The 20,885-nt window shown below is 25.9% G+C and overlaps 8 protein-coding genes across 16 annotated transcripts; 3 read left to right on the top strand and 5 right to left on the bottom strand.

The window, feature by feature from the left end:
- Window positions 1-156: 156 nt before the first annotated feature.
- Window positions 157-5,955, bottom strand: Phax (phosphorylated adaptor for RNA export). Of its 4 annotated transcripts, XM_076620273.1 has the most exons (5): window positions 5,371-5,515; window positions 2,624-2,700; window positions 1,760-2,375; window positions 1,417-1,692; window positions 157-1,349 (listed from the first exon to the last, which is right to left on the bottom strand). In XM_076620273.1, the coding sequence occupies exons 2-5, from the start codon at window positions 2,672-2,674 to the stop codon at window positions 1,084-1,086; spliced, it is 1,209 nt and encodes a 402-aa protein (XP_076476388.1). In that variant the 5' UTR covers window positions 2,675-2,700; window positions 5,371-5,515; the 3' UTR covers window positions 157-1,083. The 4 variants fall into 4 exon arrangements, with proteins under 4 accessions (XP_076476388.1, XP_076476390.1, XP_076476389.1 ...); XM_076620275.1 differs by lacking the exons at window positions 2,624-2,700; window positions 5,371-5,515 and adding an exon at window positions 5,805-5,955; XM_076620274.1 differs by lacking the exon at window positions 2,624-2,700 and having other exon boundaries at window positions 5,371-5,513.
- On the top strand, window positions 2,824-4,946 carry LOC117154567 (oligoribonuclease). Of its 2 annotated transcripts, none has more exons than XM_033329665.2 (5): window positions 2,824-2,857; window positions 3,759-3,838; window positions 3,910-4,071; window positions 4,160-4,383; window positions 4,464-4,946. In XM_033329665.2, exons 1-5 carry the CDS (start codon window positions 2,845-2,847, stop codon window positions 4,591-4,593), a joined length of 609 nt encoding a protein of 202 aa, XP_033185556.1. In that variant the 5' UTR covers window positions 2,824-2,844; the 3' UTR covers window positions 4,594-4,946. The 2 variants fall into 2 exon arrangements, with proteins under 2 accessions (XP_033185556.1, XP_076476391.1); XM_076620276.1 differs by lacking the exon at window positions 2,824-2,857 and adding an exon at window positions 3,326-3,536.
- A 16-nt stretch (window positions 5,956-5,971) lies between the features above and the next one.
- Window positions 5,972-6,681, top strand: ND-B17 (NADH dehydrogenase (ubiquinone) B17 subunit). The gene is made up of 3 exons (XM_033329714.2): window positions 5,972-6,220; window positions 6,311-6,412; window positions 6,491-6,681. Exons 1-3 carry the CDS (start codon window positions 5,972-5,974, stop codon window positions 6,620-6,622), a joined length of 483 nt encoding a protein of 160 aa, XP_033185605.1. The 3' UTR covers window positions 6,623-6,681.
- On the bottom strand, window positions 6,682-8,891 carry Rrp42 (exosome complex component Rrp42). Of its 3 annotated transcripts, none has more exons than XM_033329635.2 (6): window positions 8,681-8,891; window positions 8,383-8,579; window positions 8,039-8,204; window positions 7,762-7,956; window positions 7,453-7,608; window positions 6,682-7,043 (listed from the first exon to the last, which is right to left on the bottom strand). In XM_033329635.2, the coding sequence occupies exons 1-6, from the start codon at window positions 8,735-8,737 to the stop codon at window positions 7,017-7,019; spliced, it is 798 nt and encodes a 265-aa protein (XP_033185526.1). In that variant the 5' UTR covers window positions 8,738-8,891; the 3' UTR covers window positions 6,682-7,016. The 3 variants fall into 3 exon arrangements, with proteins under 3 accessions (XP_033185526.1, XP_033185517.1, XP_033185535.1); XM_033329626.2 differs by having other exon boundaries at window positions 6,682-7,032; XM_033329644.2 differs by having other exon boundaries at window positions 6,682-7,032; window positions 8,383-8,575; window positions 8,681-8,870.
- Window positions 8,792-15,369, bottom strand: LOC117154602 (outer dynein arm-docking complex subunit 4). 3 transcript variants are annotated; one of them, XM_033329743.2, is made up of 3 exons: window positions 11,180-11,338; window positions 9,402-9,723; window positions 8,792-8,902 (listed from the first exon to the last, which is right to left on the bottom strand). In XM_033329743.2, the coding sequence occupies exons 1-2, from the start codon at window positions 11,336-11,338 to the stop codon at window positions 9,421-9,423; spliced, it is 462 nt and encodes a 153-aa protein (XP_033185634.1). In that variant the 3' UTR covers window positions 8,792-8,902; window positions 9,402-9,420. The 3 variants fall into 3 exon arrangements, with proteins under 3 accessions (XP_033185634.1, XP_033185642.1, XP_033185625.1); XM_033329751.2 differs by lacking the exons at window positions 8,792-8,902; window positions 11,180-11,338 and adding exons at window positions 14,061-14,205; window positions 15,066-15,369 and having other exon boundaries at window positions 9,233-9,723; XM_033329734.2 differs by lacking the exon at window positions 8,792-8,902 and having other exon boundaries at window positions 9,233-9,723.
- Window positions 11,411-12,389, bottom strand: LOC117154655 (uncharacterized). Its single transcript, XM_033329834.2, has one exon. The coding sequence runs from the start codon at window positions 11,756-11,758 to the stop codon at window positions 11,411-11,413; it is 348 nt and encodes a 115-aa protein (XP_033185725.1). The 5' UTR covers window positions 11,759-12,389.
- A 1,391-nt stretch (window positions 15,370-16,760) lies between the features above and the next one.
- ND-B17.2 (NADH dehydrogenase (ubiquinone) B17.2 subunit) lies at window positions 16,761-17,871 on the bottom strand. The gene is made up of 3 exons (XM_033329822.2): window positions 17,671-17,871; window positions 17,357-17,439; window positions 16,761-17,097 (listed from the first exon to the last, which is right to left on the bottom strand). The coding sequence occupies exons 1-3, from the start codon at window positions 17,772-17,774 to the stop codon at window positions 16,856-16,858; spliced, it is 429 nt and encodes a 142-aa protein (XP_033185713.1). The 5' UTR covers window positions 17,775-17,871; the 3' UTR covers window positions 16,761-16,855.
- A 14-nt stretch (window positions 17,872-17,885) lies between these two features.
- Window positions 17,886-20,481, top strand: LOC117154585 (uncharacterized). Its single transcript, XM_033329702.2, has 3 exons — window positions 17,886-17,987; window positions 18,383-19,806; window positions 20,122-20,481. Exons 2-3 carry the CDS (start codon window positions 19,559-19,561, stop codon window positions 20,375-20,377), a joined length of 504 nt encoding a protein of 167 aa, XP_033185593.1. The 5' UTR covers window positions 17,886-17,987; window positions 18,383-19,558; the 3' UTR covers window positions 20,378-20,481.
- Window positions 20,482-20,885: the final 404 nt, after the last annotated feature.

Raw genomic sequence — 20,885 nt, 5'->3', positions numbered from 1 at the left:
TTGCGATAGTATTATGAAAATTCTACTTAGAAGGCAACAAATATTCAGTTCTTTTAGTCCTAATGATACACAATATTAATCCTTATAAAATTTGGACTTAGTTCTCTCAGTTTACTAAACTACTGGAGATAGAACGGTTAAAAACTAGAGCAATGATATGTGAAACAAATATATTAAATTATGGTACTGATCTATAAAATTGATAAAGCAAAAAGTAGTTAACACATTTAAAGTTATATGACCATATAACCAATGCATTTAATACAAAATTAGAATTTTAAACATCCAACTACATAAAACTTTCATATAGTTCAGTCTTATTTTACTTTATTTTTGTAATATAACAGTGAATTTATCTTAATAATAAAATAATTAAATAGCTATTTATTTGAAATATATAATCATGTTGCTACATTGAAAAGAATTTAACCAATATCAAGGTATTTTAATTAAATCTCTCAAATTTATATATTGTAGAACATTGATAAGCAAAGAAACAAACTATTATGCACATAATATTTAAAGTAAAATTTTGTACATGAGATAAGTTGTTCAATACATTATACAAAGTACAAATAATCTAATATTTATTTCCATAGTGACTTTTATGTACAAAAAACAATCTTCAACAATGAAAATTTCATAAAAATGGTGTAACACAAATATTTACATATTATGTTACTGTAATTTTTATGAAACTTCATTTTTGTTACGTCTCTTACATTTTTTTACATCTATCTTAATAATAAATAGAAATGTGTTAAATGAAACATAAAAAAAGAGTATACAAATATTTTTTGTTTTTCAAAGTTTGAGAAAATAACAAAGTATATTACCATAATATGTACATTTGATAAATTATTTTATCACAATGTGGAACGTCGTTGCAATAGATTTGGACTGATCATGATTATTTGATCATGCCCACAAATTTTATCTGTGTATACTGTAGGCAAACGTACAAATTACATGAACTATATTCACATAATCTATGTATATAGATGTTTTGTAAAGATTAGAACTTTTCTCAATTTTGTACAAATTATTTGCGCAATACATTTGTTACAAAGAAATTATAATATTTTAAAGTACTTCCATACTGTCTATGTCTATTCCAATATCAAGGAAATCATCTCCATAACTTTGAACATGCCTTTGTACAAGTGGATGCTCTGAATGATCTGGATCATCTGTTACAGGACTAGGTGGCGGATTAGTCATTGTCCGATCAGAATCGACTGGCATTCTATCCATACCTTCTCCACGTCTTAATCTTGCTTCTTCTGCTATTTCTCTTGTGGAAAGTTCTGCTTTTGTTAGCAAGGCAGGAAGATCTTTTTCTGAACCATCTATAATAAACATTAAAAATAGCTTTATTAAGAAAGAATTCTTCTTATCATATAACAAATAACTTACTTTCTAAACACTTTATTAATTCTTGTGCTTTCTGTCTTCTTGCAACGGCATCAGCTTTCCTTTGTTCAGCATGTTCTTTTTTATCATAATAAAAGATCTCACTTATTTTTTCTCGTGGGATGTGTTCATCATTTTTTACTAACCACAAATATACACCTCCTGCAGTTCTTCTTCTAGATCCATTCATTATTAACATACCACCCCCTTCTTCAATCTTTTTAGTTTTTTGAAAGAAATCAATGGCTTTTTCTTTACCAATTATATCTACAATCCTCCCTACAAAGTGTACAAGTTTAAATAACTATATACATACATTAATTTAAGGTAATAACAAATTTCTTACTTATAAGAAGATCCTTTTTCTCGCTAAGTTTTGATGTTATGTCAGTAGCCACATCTGAATCAGTTGATTCAACTGTTGTACTTAAATCTGCTATTTTTCTAGCAGCTCCTTTCTGATTATCTATGTCCATCGAATTACGTTTCTTTCCTAATCTCAATTTAACATTAGTTCTATCAGAATTTGTCCTTTTATTTGTTAGCCTTCTTTCCCCATCCTTTTCATCTTCTGAGCTATTATTATTGCGGTGCTCCATATTCCAAGTCCCATTAAAAGAATAATGGTGTGGAATGTTATAACTCTCAACACTACGATCCTGATTTTGTTTTTTAGTTACACCACATAATACTAGATTTTCTGTTAAAGATTCTTCTTGTAACTGAGGACACCATATTTTATATTTATCATTTTTGTCTGACCAATTTTTTGTCATATTTCTAGATCGTTTCAGTTTTAATTTCGGTCTTTTACTTTTAATATGTCCAGAATCTGAATCAGAATCACTTTCAGTATCTGCAGAATCATCAGACTCGTCGCTATAGCCCATTTTTACATTTTCTTCTTTATTTGGAACTGCATGAGGTCTTTTTAGGACATTATATGTTTCGATATCGCTTGCCTAGATAAAAATATATTATAAAAATACTTCATCGTCATAAAAATAACTTTTACATTTAATATTTAAAAAAATGCTTTTAAGAAATATAGTATCACAATTGCAAAGTCTAGAAAATTTATATTATTCAAATAATATATTTCAATTGAAATAATTTTAATTCAACTATGAATTTTAACATTAGAACGCAATGTCTTTATGGTTATAATAGGTTAGACTCCTGTCAAATATAAACTTTTACAATATTTCACCTCATCATCTATAACTTCACCATCTTCAAGTTCTAAAGGTTCTGCTTCCATAGTATTCTTCTCAAAAACTACGATTTCTTTAACAAATAATTATTGAATAAAATTATGGTCATCCAATAACTCCAAAGGAGTCTTTTTTTTTTATGAAATCTTAAAGATAGTTTTTTCACAATTCCGTCATTGCCGCCACCACTGCTGTGTATTCTCTGCTTTTCTGTTTAATGGTTTCTATAGGTCAATTTGATTCTATTTTATCAGGTCTTACTAACATAAGATTTTCTAATAAGAAGATAAATTTAAATCAGCCTAATAATCCTGGTTTTACTAACATAGAATTGAGAAAGTTTGGATTTTTTACTGTAAATTTTATATATTATTTAGTAGACTATACTTTAAGAAATTACATATACTGTAAATTTTAACTTGTTCTTTTAATAACTTGATTATATTTTTTATAATTTCTTTACAAAACGTCCAAATATTTTATATCAAAATCTTTTTATATTATGAATTTATAAACATTTTTTCTTATATTTCTAATAGAAAAATTGAAAAAAGTAATAAGCAAATAATAAGTAATACTCTGTTATATACGATTAATAACAAAATAGGAACTGAATTTCACTTTATTATACTAATTTGTAGTTATCTTTCGATAGTGAATTTTGTTATATCTACCATTACTAATATCTCTATATAGTTGAATTTTATACACTTGCGTGTGCTTTCTGTGATCTCTTCCTCGTAGTTTGGAATTTATACATTTTATAAATTTCGTCTATTAAAACGCATGATACGATATATGAAATTGAAATAGATTAAAATTTATTATAAATGAAGATGATTTTTGCATATTGTTTGAAATGGTCAAAAAATTGTCTTCGAATAACTGTTCCTCGTTATTTCCATACTGGTAATTTGAACTTTGTATACTTTGTATCATCCTCAATATAGTTTATTTGTTACAAACTTTACTATGAACAATTTATTAAATTTGGGATAAATACCTCAAAAATATAATACAATAAATAATGTAATAATCAATGTAAATAGAAACAAATTCGCTATTATTATTGCAAAAAAAGTATAATTTTTTCCATATATTCTAAAACTAATGAAAAATTTCTTTGAACAGCTAAATCACCTGTGCTACTCATGAATACAAATATGGGAAAAAGTAATTTGAATGATTACATTATTTGGTTAGATATGGAAGTATGTTAATACCATTAAATAATTTTACACTATAGAGTACGTTTTTCTATATTATGTTACACATATTTCAGATGAGTGGCCTTGATGTAAATACATCTCAAATCTTGGAAATAGCATGCTTAATCACTAATAAAGATTTAAAAGTTGTAAGCAAGGATCTAAACATTATTATACATCAGCCAGATGAAATATTAAATAATATGAATGACTGGTGCCTGGCAACTCATCAAAAAGTAAACATTCTAAATGAATTTGTAACAGAGGTAGCTAGATTCAATAATGATATACAAACCTTTATACGTATATATTTTATATTTCTAGACAGGATTAATCAATGAGTCCCGTTTAAGTAAAACTACAGTAGAAAATGCTGAACAAATTGTACTAAAGTATTTAAAAACATATATTGAAGAAGAAGCAACATGCCCACTAGCAGGAAGTTCAGTTTACATGGATCGCATGTTTTTGTATAAATATATGCCATTAGTTAATAATTATTTACATTATAGAATTATTGATACTTCTACTATTAAAGAATTAATTAAGTAAGTATTAGGAATACTTGTTTTTACATTATATTTTATATATCTAATGAAATAATAGTACATAATTATTTTAATTTCAGGAGATGGAATACAAATGTACCTACTTTTAAAAAAAATCATGTTCATAGAGCATTGCCTGATGTAAAAGAAAGTATAAGAGAATTACAATATTATAAAGATCATATATTCGATCTATGTATTAGAAGTTAATATGATCATGAATTTTATTTTACAAAAGTAACAATCAGTAATATCAAAATAATAAAGAAGCAGTACAATTAGATAATAATTAACAAATGTCAAAGATAATAGAAAACTGTATATTTCATCTATCATCCCGTTGACCGCGGATTCGTTATCGAACCTGAGGACATTGTCACTAGTGTCACGAGTGCCTAATCGCCGTGATTGTCAGAACTGTAACAATTTATTTGACGCCCACAACCTTAATCTTTGTGCTCGTCCGACATATATATACATAACTTCTAGATTTTATTAATTATCACTCTAATTTTTATTTACCCATGGAAATTTTATGATTAATAAAGTTTATTTGTTTATAACCTATTTTGTAATGTCCTAATACATTGTAAAATATTAAATATAAATAAAAAATAAAATTGTAAAAATTAAGAATTTTATAAAATAATTTTCTTCTATGTAGTTTGTAAACATAAAAGATGGTAATCAGAAATTTCAGTTCATAAAAGGCATTATATTTTTTATGTATATTGTAAACACATATTTAATTACATCAATTAATTTATAAAAAAATTAATTAAATGGAATATCATTATAATATATCTATTCACGTCAAACTTAAATTTAAGGCATTAGTACAAGCAAGAGGATATTTATGTAATGTAAAATATCATGAATGATGAAAAAAATATGTCAAAGTAAAATACATTAAAAGAATTCGAATCTGCGCTGCAAATGTTATTGGTAAATACCAAACTTTGAGATAAACGTTATAAACATACTAACTGTTTTTTCCTTTTAAAATTTGAATATTGAAAATGTAGATTATTAACTGTTTGGTCGTAAAACTGTATACCAACTAAATATCTCAAGTTCTATCACTGATGAAAACTTTATTTAAAATCAGGTTTACGTTTCTTCGAGTTCTTTCTTGGTAAACTGCACATGCGTATCATACTGACTGTCATTGCTGTACTATAATGCGCATGCTTGTTAAAGAAATTAAAGGTTATATTCAATCGTATATTGTATGACGTAATTTGCGATTAACTTTTACAGGATATAAGTATTGTCTTTCATATATATCAACAATTACGTAAGTACAATTGATTATTTCGTGTATTTTGTATAGTTTGTATTATAATAGTTATATTATAAATGTATGTAATCTACTGTATGCTTTAATTTTTATATAAGTTAAATTAGTATTACGTACTTACTTTATACGCGCGTAAAGACACAAATTTTATATAAATATCAGGTTTTGCTTTTCTTCATATTTTGTATTTTATGTAATTAATATTACTGATAAATGCATTCTCAATATTTTACAATTATTTGGCTATTATATCATTACAATTTTATAGTTTCAGTTAATTTGTTTACAATGGCATCTTCAGTTAGTGGCGGTGTAAAACCAATGAGTGTTGGTGGCCGTTTAGTGAGTGAAAGAGAACGTTTGATTGGTATGACGGAAGAAGAACGTGCATGGAGAGCTCGGTATCTTAAAAGCCACATTCTTGCACCAGAAGAGCCATTAAAAACAAAGGAATATTATAAGCATTATTATAATCCACTTCGAAGATTCTATAGAATACCTTTAAATGCATTTGAAAGATTATTAACTCCTCTTATGGTAAAAGAATAAAACTTTTAGCTAGATCATATATCAAAAGTAATTTCATTAGTTGATACTATTTTTGTTTGATATTATATTTAATTATAGGGTAATAGGGGTGCAATGGTTGTACGTTATGTCACAGCAAAATGTTTGATGGGTCTTGTTATACTTTATGGCGTACGGTATTACTACAAATATAACACAGGCGTAAGAAATAATTTTTCAGTATATCGCAAATGGAACATCTTGATATTAAGTATCATACCAAAATATTTATTTTCATAGAATTGGACACGACAATCTGGTTGGATGGTGAGACCAACACGTGAAGCAAGAATTCCAGGAACTAAAGATTACAAAGGTCTCGAGAAGCCAAAAACTTTTGCTACATATGGTTTTGAGAATTCTCCCATATAAGAATTATTGTAATTACTATTAAGTAGTATCTAAACATAATAAAGTAATGATTCAAGATATATTGTATGTTTTATGTTTCTTTATTATAATTTTTTATTTATTGTTCTTTCTTTAAATAAAATGTCTCGTTTATTTCACTTACAAATTGTCCACTTGTACAGATTTAATAGATTGAAAATACATATAAAAAAGAAAAAGCTATTTAAAAGACATGAGATATAAGAATGACAAACAATTCAATACATTTATGCGTAAAATTAAATTATATTTAGGATTAAAGGTATACTTATATTTATTACGAATATTTATCTAAGAAATCCTAATATTTGTCTTCGTTGTCCTAGTTGACTTTCTTTTTTCAGTGCTTTCATAAGACTTTTATTTAATTGTAATCCTATATTTTTACCCATCTGAAAACATACTTTTGTTACTTTTGATATATACATATTCAAGATGTGGCAGAATGCATGGTACAACTAGATGACATCAACATTGTATACAACATTTTTTTCGAGAAAATTTTTTCGAGTTTGGATATATATAGACAAGAAATAGTCTAGTACATTTGTAGTTAATTACTAATGTACTTAGTATTAGTCTAGTATAAATTCATATGTACTTAACGAATTAACGATTTTTCAAATTTCATTTTCTTGAAAACAATGGTTTAAATGAGAAAATTTTATTCTATATTTTTTATTCGCTTTTGCACGTTAAATAATTTCTTACTGTTCTTATTATTTCTTATTGTTGTACTACGCACCCTATTAAACCTTACACATATATGTGTATAGGATTAATTTATTTATAATAAATAACAATATAATTACTTGCAACATTTTGATAAAAGTATTAGACTGAATGCTCCCATAACCCAACTTAATCACTGATGAAACTTTACCATTTGGTAATACAGACATGACAATACTACTTGCACTACATACTTCTTCTTCCGACGTTGGATCCACGATATAATTATCACCAATCTAGAAAAATTTAAATAATAGTCTAAAATATGCACGTATATATATACAAACATTTGATAGTTTTCATATTTCAAGTTCAATATGAAATTCTTTTTTTTAATATTCATAATATAAAAATTATGAAATATATAATATAAATTGATAGAAACATACTTTGCACAGTGTAACAATAATTGGATAATTGCTGGTATCTAATTGTATGCAGTCATAAGCATCATCTGATAATTCAATATCTGGTTCTCCACCATCCAGAGTCGCAGCTGTAATTTTTGGTATTTCTGTACTATTTAATGCAGCCTTAACTGTAATTCCTACTGCATCAAAAAGATTGCCACCACACTGAAGAATCTATGTATATACATTATGTATGTATAAAATATTTAAATTATTGTTCTTATAATATTTATTTAAATGTATAAACACTATTTACCAAAATATCAACATATATTTTCCAACATTTCTTATGAGGTAAAATACATAATGTTCTTAAATCAAAAGCATTACGCGTTTGATAAGCAGCTGTTAAAATGTTACTTATTTCAGTTGCTAAATCATCACCACCTTTTCCTTCAAATGCTGGAGTTGCAGTAGCAGAACTGATACATAATACGCAATATGAAATAATTAGCACATATTTATCTTTTTAACTACTATAAAATTATCTATTTAATTTTCATATTAGAAATATAAGGGATTTCACTTTATAAAATAATTACTTGGACATTAGTAAAGGACATCAAATATTCAATAACCACTATGAGAAGCATTACATACCAATCAACAAAAAATTCTAATTTTCCTTCATTTGGTCTGTCAGCGTGAGGTACATCAAGTTCTATTTTAATGCCAACAAGTATATCCGTATTTCCTATGCGTAATCTTGCTGATCCATGTGTTTGTGGCATTAATTTAGTTTCAATTTCCATTGATCGATATTCGCATCGTCGTCTACCATCATTTCTAAAGTCTGCCTTATGATTATAGAATCGTAAAAATATGACAAAATAACTTTTATTATAAAAATAAATATGTATATATATATATATATACGTAGATTCTTATATTAACTTACATCTATTCCATGGAGAATGAAAGTTTTTTCACCGGAACTTAAAACAGTTTCTGCCATTATAAAATACTTCGTTTTTACGTGTTTTATAAACAAATTTCAATATGCTTTTATGTTAGCATTCAAACCGAGAAAGGGGATATAATAAATAGTCCCGTCGCCGTAATATTTTGTTGTGCTTTATTATATGCATGTGTGTATATGCAATTAAAGAGACTATCTAACCTACATACAAGTGACGCAATTATTCCTTCTTACTGTAATGGTAATATCAGGTAATATTAATGTAATAAATGTACTACCTATTTAATGAAATTATAAAATTACGAAAAATATTAAATACGTTGATGACATTAAATATGTTTATTTAATTATTATCAAGGAAAGAAAAATTAATTTATTTATAATTAAATTGATTTATATACTGTATAATATATCTCACTATCACTAGTTTATATATGAAACATTCATTTTAAAAGAATAATGTTACTTATATTCAGTATAAATAAATAAATAAATAAATAAATGAATATGTATATAATATGTATGTATGTATGTATACAATTTTTTCTACATTTTTACGTTATATTTTAAGTATATATAAATGTTTTATTGTACATATTTGTAAACATATTTAACAGTTTCTATCATGGTTGATTAACCGCTAAACTTATAAAAATCGTCGATTTAAAAAGATGTTATTTCAAGTATTCTGTATAATTACGTTTTTATGATAGAAACATTCAATTTTTACGTAGTATATTTTGTATCGCATTTTTCGCTTTTTGAACACCGAGGCGGAACTGTCCGTATTCTGGACGTATTCTCATGCCACGGTAATAATATACAAGACTCATTTCAAAATCACCAATGCAGTATAAAGCTTCTGCTTTACAGTATATTGCGTTAGCCACGCTGACATTTTTCATTTTATATCGTAATGCATTCTCAGCATCTTGCAGTGCTTTCTGGGGCTCTCCTAATAAAAGATGACATTTACTTCGTGCTATTAATGCATTGTTATCATTTGGCTCAAGATCTAATGCCTGGCAGAGAAGAATAATATTAATTATATGATGTAATTACATTGTGCTCAAAATATAGTGTGAAAAACAAACAGTTAACAGATATATATAAATATTTCGTGTGTAATAATTTTTAATGAAGAATAGTATGTATATATGTATACTTTATTAATTATCTTCTATTACTTTGTATAATAGCTAATAAGATGAAGATATTAGAGAATTACACTATAATGGAACAATGATATATTTTGTATCTTTTAAACGTTAATTGATAAAGACAATTACTAATAATTCGCTATTTCTGTTATAATGCAAACAGTTTTATCTACTATTAGTTAATTTTATTCAACTTATTAAATGAAATGTATGTTACAGTAAAAGTGTTAATTAAATGAATATATCAATTTATTATGCATTGTCAATGTATGTTTAATGTTTCACAATGTTGTGATAAGTAAATGTATTTGTAAACAATGAAATTTACATTTTTATTAATAATTTTGCACATAAATGCTACATACATATTCTTTAGTAAATTGACTAGTAGGTATGTTTATGTGAATGTTTAATAACAAGAATAATTGATAAAAGTACGATGTTATAATATTAATATGAGCTTCTTGATCGATTTTTGTTTGACCCTTGATTAGATTCTTAACTTTTTCTTAAATGCTATTTTTTTAATTTTTAGTGCTTTTTGTACTAAATATCTACATATATATCTTTAAACAAATGCGAGATATAAAATAAATATAATAAATAAAGATAATAATACAGAAAATAATATAATATTTTACTGTGTCCTAATTTCTTTCTTAATTCTATTATAGAAAACAAATTTTTATTTATTTTTTCAGAGATCGGTTAAACTCATACAATAATATTATTAAAACAAAATTCCTTTCGAAATCAATTACACGACTTTAAACAGACGTTATGAATCAGTGTAATGTTTATGTTTAATGCAATTTTTATAGAATGTAAATACACAAAATATATCATAAGAGAAATATTTACATATAATAAATATTAAACATTTTAGATGATTAAATTTTATACAACTTGAAATTCCTTTGCAAGTGGATAATGGGTGGGGGGGGGGGGATAGCAAAACATCAAAAAATGAAAATACAGGGTGGTTGGTAACTGGTGGTACAAGCGGAAAGGGGGTGATTCTACGCGGAAAAAGAAGTCGAAAATATAGAATAAAAAAACGTAAAAAAATTTTTTTTTTAATTTTTCCATCGAGACAACGATCTACAGTGAGATCCGTTATCGCACCGCGCGCGTACCGAGCGAAAATTCAAAGTCGATTTTCTCGAAAACAAAGCCTCAAACGAAAAATTTTTATTCTATATTTTCGACTTCTTTTTTCGCGTAGAATCACCCCCTTTCCGCTTGTACCATCAGTTACCAACCACCCTTATAATTACATACATACATATATCCGATTAAAAAGAGAATTAAAAAGAACCTTGTTGATACAATTCATTGCGACTTTAACATCGCCAATTCGCATTTCACGTAATCCTAAAGCCAACATAGTTCTGGGCCCAGTGTCTTCTGGCAATTGTAAATTACGATCCTGTTTCTGCTTTATTTTTAACGATTGTTTAATATCTTTGGTTCCCATATTTACCGCGGCAGCGCGATCCTTATCAGTGTATACTTCTTCCTGGTGGCGAGTACCATTATTTAGGCGGCGTCATTTCTTTTTCTTTTGAATGTTCACTTCTGATTCGACTGACAGTTTATTGGATTTACTCTCCCGTTGCTTTTTATTACTTTTCCTATCTTTTTTATCATCATTAATGTGGCTTTCTTTATCGTCATTATCGATGAACTCTTTGTCGGGACAGGTTCCCAAAGATGGAACCTTATCGAAATCTTCCGATTCTTCGAACTGTTTCAAATTTGAAACGCTTTCTGCGGCTACTCGCACGTAGCTTTGTAATAGATCATGGTGATGTATCGTTGGATTCAGTATATCCATAATCTTCGAATCAATATCGTCTTGGGTATCCGTAGTTTCTGATACAAGTACTTCACCCATCGTTGGTTATTTTTGTTACGTTTGATCTTGGATTAATTTCCCTCTTTTTTAAAGATGAAATAATGTTGGAAATAAAAGAAAGATTATAATAACAAATACGAGAAGAAAGAAAAATCGCTTTTTGATACTTTTTTCTTTATGTAATTTATATTTGTTTTTGTGTAAAAAATATTTTATGTTAAAAAAATATTTAAAAATATCACTGTGACGATTTTCGATCCCTTTTTTGCAAATAGTAAATGGAAACCGACAGAACGAATTCACTAAGCGCGTTTCATTCACGAAAATAGCTTAGAATGCAAGGTAAGTATGTACTACTTTGTGTGATTTGCGTGTGGAATAGACGTGTGGTTATCGACACCTTGGTTAGATGCCTTGTTTCCTTAGAAACAGTCAACAATGCGGGCAAATTCGGTATGTAAAAATCACTGATCGTACGTGTGCAAAGGAATTTCAAGTTACTTTAGTTTGTGTTGTCAGGAAGTATTTATTTTATCCTGTGACATTCAAATTTTATTATTATATATTATTCAAATTTCGTCGGTAGAAATTAATCTTTAAAGTTCATAATTGTACAGTATCAAGTTCTGAGTTATTTTAGAGAAGCATTTTTTACTTCCGGCTTTTCCGCTTAGAATAAAGACTCATTCATGTTGTAATTACGTCAAAATTTTTTACTATGCTAGAATTTCGTATTACATTATAAAAGATAAAATAATATATGTATGTTTTATAACCAAATTAATAAGATACAAGAAACTAATACGAGAAAAACTGAAAACCTTTTTAAACGATTTCTATGGATTCATTGATAAAGTCTTGACCAATATTATTTGAAATAATTTAATAAGTTCATGTTAGCAATTATAGTTAGTAAATTCTAAATTTTATTGATTTGCTACGCATTTTGTAAATCATATGTTACTAATCTTTGTATCAATTAAAAATTTCTTTCTTTCATATTCTTTCATATTCTTAATAATCGAATTATTTTATAATTCTTATTTAATGTAAACTTAATCGTCACTATTTTTTTATTAACATTAAACATGTTTATTATTATATTTTCTACTACTTGTATAATTTTGTAATAGTTCTTTAACTATAAATATCTGCTAGTAAAAAAATCGATGTGTATTTGTTTCGATGTAATAATATATAGTAAAATTTAAAGGGCAAACTGTTGCGGAACAAATTGTTCTGGTATTGTACATATTTCCTTGCTATACAAATATATAAATAAATAAATATATATATATATGTACAGGGTGTTAAAAATGATTTGTCATGAGTATCATTATTCTATATTTCTGGTTTGGTGAAGGTTTGCAAAAAAAAATAGTCATCGAACTGACCTTGATCCTGAAATTCGTGATTTATGTCAATTTGGCGGCTACTTTTTTTGCAAATCTTCACTGAGCCAGAGGTGTAGAATAATGCTATGTCACTTACGATAAATCATTTTCGAATACTCTCTATATACATAGGTCTAAGAATAATGTGATATTCTCTTTTTAACGGTATAATAAGAGCGTGGTAATCGTAAGTGATACGGTAAGGTATCTTTTTTTATAAAATGAGTTGTTTTCTCTATTATTAATAACAATACAAATATACAATAAATATTATATATTTCTATAAATATTCTTGTTAAAATTAAATTAGTAAAAAGATAGATCGGTAGTTATTGTCCTAATGAAGTTGGAGAAAATCAATGATAATATTCATTCGATCACATTATTATATCTGTTAATAGCTCATATGTGTATATTTTTTAATAGTACATTATATTAATAACTTTAAAGAAATAATTCAAACAATAAGCTGACAATTAATACATAATTGTCAGTTGTTAATAGAAAATGTAGTAATATACCGTTTCAACATATTTTATGTTATACGCATATGTAAAAGAAAAATAATTTATTCCTACAGAGAAAATATGATTTTGAGTATGTATTTATTTAGTACTTATCAAAATTTCCAATTATACAAAGATAAATTATAATACATTTCAATTCCTTAAACTTAACTTTAAATTTAATATTTTAGCATCTTTCTTGTTTTCTTATATACAATTGAACCAATCGCATACATGGGTTATTAGCGAAGCAAAAGGATTAAAAAGTTACAGGGGTTAGAAATTACTATATAATTTAGACTATTGCAAATAATTTAACAACTCTTGAGCTGATTATTTACTTCTTCACTACACTTCGATACATCAATTCTCATAATTAATTATTCATTTATAAATGATAATATTTTAATGTGTTCAAATACGTGAAATTAAAAAACTTACTTTATTGTAAAGGTATATGGCCTTATGGTAATTTTCATTTTTTACGTGGACCATCGCTTCATTTACTAACAATTTCTTTTTTATGGAAGCGGAATGTTTTGCTTGTGATATCGCTTTTTGATGATTTACCATATTAATTTAATGCCTACAATGTGTATTTTGTTAAATGTTTAGTTATATATTATACATATAGATATCCTCTGGTGCGCGAGCAAAAGAGTATAAATTAGAATTATTAGTTTTACAGAGAAGCACATATAATATCTAGAATGCAACGTAAGATCACATGTTAGATTTTGGATATACATATTATTAAAATCTCAGCTAATGTACTGTATACTATTAGAGTCGTAAGCAAAAGACAGCAATGCAGAAAAGGTATTAAATTTATTCTTTTACCCACTCACTTGAGATATATAATCAATTCATGTTTCAGCAAAATATGTACAATTTATTATTGTTATAATTATAGAAATAGTTTCATAAATATAAATTTAATTTCATCTGGTTTGTAGTTACATAATTTGTCGTACTTTGAAATTAACCAGTTATGAAAAAATTGCAATTTTTCTTTTATTTATGTTATATAAATAAAATAATAGGGAAAATCGAACATTTTTATCAGGATCCAATATGGAAAGAAATGCTTTTCGCTATATTAAGAAGGATCATAAATTATTGAATTTTATTAAATCATAAATTGTGGGGGATTAACAGTTTCTCAAATATTATAGTGCATATTAATAAATAGTTCCACTTTATTTTCTTGAAAAGCAATTAAATAAAAGATTTGCTAAACTTAAAATGTATGTATTTAATTTTAATGAACAATTTTTTAGGACGTAATAATTAATAAATTATTCGTTTAAATAACAATAAACTTGCTCATTTAAAGAACAAGAATATTCCTCTAATAAACAGACATACACGTCTATAAGAGGGAAGATATAAATAAAAAAAAATATATATATGACATATTTTATTAATATATGATATGTAGCTCACCCGTAAATTCCGATCTTCATTTGCCAGAACAACCTTTTTAATCAGTTGAATTGTATACACATTTGTATATTTAGTACTTGCGAAGTTCAAGGGAGATAAATCCCTACTCAAATAAGTAACGCAAACTTTCTGAGGCTATCTTTAATTCTTAACTTACGACCGAAACTTTTCCGTCTATACATTTTGTACTGTCTCCCTACTCTTAGTAATCAAGACTAATCAATATGACAGTAGTAACAAGTAACAAGGATGGCTATTCTTTTAGGACTTTTTCTTTTCTTTAAAATTCGTAATAGAAATATCAATAAACATATCTCGAGTACTAACTTCCTTATTTTTTAATTATATTCTCTACCAAAAAGTCACAGTAACTAAAACAATCATTTCTCATAAATTAATTTAGTATTATCAAGAAATGTTCTTAATTTTTATAAATGTACTTAAATGTTAATATGTAAAGTATGTATATATACGAAAAAAATGAACAAGAATTTTACATACAGTAGAGTCTCACTTATTAGCTCCTCATTTATATGAACAAGTTAACGTTGAGCTTTTATTATCCGAAGTATAGTCGAACATTATTTCAATTATACACGCACAAACACGTAGTTTGATAATAGATATGTTAATATATACAATCTATATTTTGTACTTAGAAACTATCTGCATGTCAAAGAAGAAGCAATTTAAAATCCTAATACTTAAATTCTACTATTCGAGTTAATAAGAAAAGCTTAATGGAATAATTAGTCAATCTTTACTATAAGGACTGCTCGGTTATCTGAACTGCATTGTTTTCCGACTTGTTCGGATAAGCGAGATTGTACCTTTAGATCTTATTCTTTTTTCTTCTGAGAAATCTAATGATTAAGATAATTTGCTAATTCGCTAATAATGGACTATTTATAATGTGCGTGTATATATACTTATATATACACATATATACACATATATACACTTATATATACACATAATATATACACATATATATACTTAGAAAATTATTTCCAAGTAAAAATATAACTAAATTATTTGTGTATATTCGTAACAGTAATATTATTTTATAGTAATATTTTAAAATAGTAAAATATGATAGTAATTATAAAAATATAATTCAAATTCAAATGATAATTTTCAGATAATTATATTTATTAAATAATTATTATGTAATATAATAAAATATATGTATATATAGAACATATATAATAAAATATAATAGTAATCAAAGTAAAAAAACTAAACTAAAATTTATAAAATATAATCACACAATATTTAACTATAAAGAAAAGCAAAGTACTGTGTCAGTATAATGCCAAAAATAGACATAGCAATAAGTGGCAAGTGAGACCAAATAGGATTTAGATTTCAAGACGAATATTTATATTTATATGTAAACATATAGGTTATGTTAAGTTATAATTAGGTCTTAAGGTTATATGTTCTATGTTATGTCATACTACCCATAAAAGCAGATATAAGGATATAATACCAAAAGTCCCTCAAGACCCGAAAGGGCACATGTAATGCCGATAAATAATACAATATTTCATTTAACATTAAATTCTGACAATACATATTTTTCAAGAACAGACGGCAGAATTTTTGAAGACTTTATAGTCAGATACAATATTTTCAAGCTACAATAACTCAATTATTGATAGTAATTAATAATATATTAAATAAATATAAATATTAAGTTTCATTATATTTATTTACATTTAATTACATATTATCTTTATTATAATTACTCTATGCAAATCTATATGACAAATTACACTGGAAATATATTACTGCGGTGGTTTCCATGGTATAATTTTTGGCTTTGTAGTAGTATAAGGTATGTAAGCTTCGTTGGTACCACTTAAATTTGGTTTGTGATCTGCCATCCACGAATATTTTGGTCGATTAGGATCCTTAGTAGGGATTAAATCGGTTTTATAATGTAACCATCCAAACCATTCTGCTGGGACTTGAGAACCATCATAATCCATATAAACTTCTTCAGAATATATTACCCATCTATTAGAACCTGTTGTAATGAGCATAACAGAAACTTTTTAATTACAGATAACTTCATTGTTTAGTATAATGGTCAACTTTTGTTTATAAACATAATGTTCTTAAATTATACTTAATTATATTAAAAAAGCTGTGTTTCTTTAAAAATATAGTAAGTATATAATATGTATTTGTCTATCTCAGTATATAATAGTACAATATCTTTTGAAATATTTTACACATTCATACTATAAACAAATAAGAAAAGAATTTTCATTTTTTGAACTTACCAACAAAGTGTGAATTATTTTCATAGTATTTGTTGCCATATTTATCCACACCTACTAAAGTACCAGCTTTTAATTCATCCACTCTATAATGTAATATCACATAATGTTATTTGTGATGTTAAATTATTTTTATATGTTTATGTTGAACTTAAGACAGAAAATAAATATCTATAATCTCACAATCATAAATATTTAAAAGATTAGGTTTACTACTACAAAAGAAATTTTCAATTCTATAGATAATTACAAAAAGTATTGACATATATAAATATTATTTAAGAAAATATTATATATAACAATTGTGTTATGCTAACCTGTATAATGTGAACAAAGAATTTAAAATACCACCATTTGCTTTTATTGCACGCCAATAATTACAAGCTCTGTCTAGTCCCACAAACTTTGCGATATTCGCCATGTTTCTAAAGATATTTTTACGTACCTTACAACACAGTCACATATACCGACTATGTCTTACAATTATAAGTACGAGTAATATGACGTACGACCATAGTAATATCCTTAACTACGCAAAATAAACATCTTTCAGGTTAATTATAGTTGTATACAATATGTGTTATACGTATTTTCTACAATAGAAATACAAATATTGTTTAGAAATTTCATGTATGTAAGTATTATTTATATATGATCGATCTTATATGCGTGCAATATAATATTTTTATTTATAATTGTCATAATTTTAAAAATCTTGAATGTTGAATATGATTTTTTAAACAAAGAGTAACAACATATTTTGTATGAAATTTAAAAATAATTTCATGTTGTTTATATGGAAGAAAAGCTGCTTAATAGCAGATTTACTATCTGATAGCAGTTAATAGTTTAATAGTGAAGCGATTAACGTTGTAAGCGCGGGAATTGTTCAAGTTTAATCATACATTTGTCTCTAAAAAATTGATGTAAAGTATTTCAATTTGTTACATCGATTAATAGAAATACTATAATATTAAATAAGCAACAAAAATGTACTAATAGATATATATACAATAAATTATAATACAGCTTCAAGAAATAAATGGAGATGGAAACAAAATATATGAAACATGTACTAACTCTAGAAGAGATTATAATGAGCATTATGCCTCGATATCTGAGACATATTAAATTAAAATATTATTTTAAAATTTTTTGGAACTTTTAAATCTTTTGAAGATCGTAAATAGGAAATATATAAATTGATTATTATCATAAAAGCATTTGTTTTTAAATGTGTGTAGTTATTTTGTACATATTTTTTAAATCACCAGCTCTAGAACATGCAAAAATTAGAAATTTCTTACCTTAAACGTAAGGAACTAGGTCAAGTTAACACAAAGGTAGGTTAATAAAGAGAAATTATCTTGATAACGTGTGTACGATACTCAATTACGTCAAATACAATGCAATCATCAACGATACAAGTAATGCCTTAGGGAGAAAGAGAAATGGATGACTTCCTTAAGTCATGATTGTGTTGAGTGATATACAAGAAACATGAAAACTAGTGCAGTATGTACATCCAAGCAACTGTAAAGCTGGCATGAGGATAATCAGTTCAGACATAAAAATGAGAAAATAAAACACTTGAAATGCTACATATTAGTAGAAAAATTAGAATATGCAAGTCAAATAGTATAACAATGATCTCATAATACCAGCATTAAAAAATAAATACTGAACAATATCACAAGTAAAATGAAATATTTTCATATTATATTATAATATATAAGTATTATAGTTTATCTCATGGATACATATATATTATATTATTATTATGCATACTACATTAGCCTCTAATGTATGTTATAATGGTTAGAACAACTATCCATAAGATAAGAAAATATATACTAAATAAATCAATCTGCTATGCCAAAGAACCTCCTTGTAATAGACATAAAGTCTAATATACAATAAAGTACTATTATTATTATTATTATTATTATTATTTATATAAATTTCTTTTTTATTATTTGAAAGAACAAAATTTCTAATTAAATTCATAGTCCGAGATATTTTTTTTTTGAATGCGTTTGTTTTTTCTTAAATTTTCTATATTCATTTTCAAAATTTTAGTCTAACCATATTGATGTCAATGTAACGAACTGTGTTTTATATCAATTAGAAAACATAACATATAATGATTAAATTAAATCGATAGCTTTATATAAAGAAAACGAAGATAGAAACAGATATTTTAGTATGCAAACTGCAACAGTAGAAAAAAGGCGAACTAGATATCAGAAAAAAGCTAACCATGAAGAAAAGCAGAAATATAAGAATAAAATTATTAGTAAAGCTGATAAAAAGATCGAACTCGATAAGAGAAAAGTGGAAGCCCCGAAAAAACCTAGAAAGGTATTTGAAGATGTAGAAATAGCATTTATCTCTGCTATAGATCCTTATGACGCTCCTTTGCAATGGTGGGAAACAGAACACGTAAGATATGCGTAAGTTATAATTTCTACCGCTTATATTAATTTCTTGTCATTCAATTAAAAATCATTTTGTTCTTTTATAGAATTTATATTACTATAAATTTATAATATAGATATTATTAATTCTAATCTTTCGTATCTACGTCTAAAAAAGTATTAGAAACAAAATATTGAATGATATTGTCAAACTACTTGTAACAGATTTATACTAAAATGCAATTATAAATTTTGGACCTGTAATCTCTATTTGTTACTACTCGTGTATTTGTGATTTATATAATTTTTTCATTATTTTTTAAATATTATTTATTCATTTGTTATTTCTAGAATAAATTATCCACCGGTAAAATCCCGATTAGAAAAAGTGATGGGAACTCATATCGTACGACTAACCGATCGCAAATACATGTTGCTCCTTATGTCCAAGCTCTTACAGGATCATATGGAGCAACAAGAAACGCGTATCGAGAAGAGAAAGCTCCCATTACCATCGAATATATCTCGCTTATTGAAAATATCTTATAAAATGCTTTCCGAAAAGATGCACGATCCTAGATATCTTAAATTAAAACTTTATGTGTGAAAAATTGTAATTATCATGTATTTAAAATTAAATTAAAATTGTAAAATTGTATATAATATAGAAGATAATAAAATATTGAAAGTACTAAATATTGTGCCACCATATTTCTAGCTGTTATTCTTTTTACAACATATTCTATTAATACATTGAAAAGTATTGTATTATGTTATTAACAAAATTATACTTTCTAAATAAAACAATTTAAAAAGCAAAAAATTAATAATATTATCTATAGCATGCAATCATGCTAGGAATATTATTAGTTCTACATTGTGACAAGGAAATAAAAATATATTTTTATTTTATTGAACCAATCTCTAATTCTAATTAACGCATAATGCAGTATTTAATAAATTTTACGATACATATTCAACATCATAAGGTATATTTTTGACACGCTAGAGTTTACAAAAGTAAACTTAAAAAATAAAGATTTTTACGTCAACAGATTTTTATCTTGTAAAATCCTTAAGTATAAAAATCAGTATCAAATATAATCAGTGTCAAA

Source organism: Bombus vancouverensis, chromosome 7 (genome assembly GCF_051014615.1).
Source record: "Bombus vancouverensis nearcticus chromosome 7, iyBomVanc1_principal, whole genome shotgun sequence".
NCBI classification, from domain to species: domain Eukaryota; kingdom Metazoa; phylum Arthropoda; class Insecta; order Hymenoptera; family Apidae; genus Bombus; species Bombus vancouverensis.
This window is presented reverse-complemented; position numbering and strand designations above follow the sequence as displayed.

Coding starts and splice junctions, on each gene's coding strand:
- LOC117154655 (XM_033329834.2), bottom strand. CDS start 11,758: ATGGGTGAAGTACTTGTATCAGAAACTACGGATACCCAAGACGATATT.
- LOC117154585 (XM_033329702.2), top strand. CDS start 19,559: ATGCAAACTGCAACAGTAGAAAAAAGGCGAACTAGATATCAGAAAAAA. Junction 19,807..20,121: donor ACAGAACACGTAAGATATGC/GTAAGTTATAAT, acceptor TGTTATTTCTAG/AATAAATTATCCACCGGTAA.
- LOC117154567 (XM_076620276.1), top strand. CDS start 3,458: ATGAAGATGATTTTTGCATATTGTTTGAAATGGTCAAAAAATTGTCTT. Junction 3,839..3,909: donor TTATTTGGTTAGATATGGAA/GTATGTTAATAC, acceptor CACATATTTCAG/ATGAGTGGCCTTGATGTAAA. Junction 4,384..4,463: donor ACTATTAAAGAATTAATTAA/GTAAGTATTAGG, acceptor TTTTAATTTCAG/GAGATGGAATACAAATGTAC.
- LOC117154602 (XM_033329743.2), bottom strand. CDS start 11,338: ATGGGAACCAAAGATATTAAACAATCGTTAAAAATAAAGCAGAAACAG. Junction 9,724..11,179: donor CAATGAATTGTATCAACAAG/GTTCTTTTTAAT, acceptor CTTCTCTGCCAG/GCATTAGATCTTGAGCCAAA.
- Rrp42 (XM_033329626.2), bottom strand. CDS start 8,737: ATGGCAGAAACTGTTTTAAGTTCCGGTGAAAAAACTTTCATTCTCCAT. Junction 8,205..8,382: donor TTAGAATTTTTTGTTGATTG/GTATGTAATGCT, acceptor ATTATGTATCAG/TTCTGCTACTGCAACTCCAG. Junction 7,033..7,452: donor CTTTTATCAAAATGTTGCAA/GTAATTATATTG, acceptor GTATGTTTTCAG/ATGGGTAAAAATATAGGATT.
- ND-B17 (XM_033329714.2), top strand. CDS start 5,972: ATGGCATCTTCAGTTAGTGGCGGTGTAAAACCAATGAGTGTTGGTGGC. Junction 6,221..6,310: donor GATTATTAACTCCTCTTATG/GTAAAAGAATAA, acceptor ATTTAATTATAG/GGTAATAGGGGTGCAATGGT. Junction 6,413..6,490: donor ACTACAAATATAACACAGGC/GTAAGAAATAAT, acceptor TTATTTTCATAG/AATTGGACACGACAATCTGG.
- ND-B17.2 (XM_033329822.2), bottom strand. CDS start 17,774: ATGGCGAATATCGCAAAGTTTGTGGGACTAGACAGAGCTTGTAATTAT. Junction 17,440..17,670: donor TCTTTGTTCACATTATACAG/GTTAGCATAACA, acceptor ATTACATTATAG/AGTGGATGAATTAAAAGCTG. Junction 17,098..17,356: donor AAATAATTCACACTTTGTTG/GTAAGTTCAAAA, acceptor TCATTACAACAG/GTTCTAATAGATGGGTAATA.
- Phax (XM_076620273.1), bottom strand. CDS start 2,674: ATGGAAGCAGAACCTTTAGAACTTGAAGATGGTGAAGTTATAGATGAT. Junction 2,376..2,623: donor GTGAAGTTATAGATGATGAG/GTGAAATATTGT, acceptor ATTTTTATCTAG/GCAAGCGATATCGAAACATA. Junction 1,350..1,416: donor ATTAATAAAGTGTTTAGAAA/GTAAGTTATTTG, acceptor TGTTTATTATAG/ATGGTTCAGAAAAAGATCTT.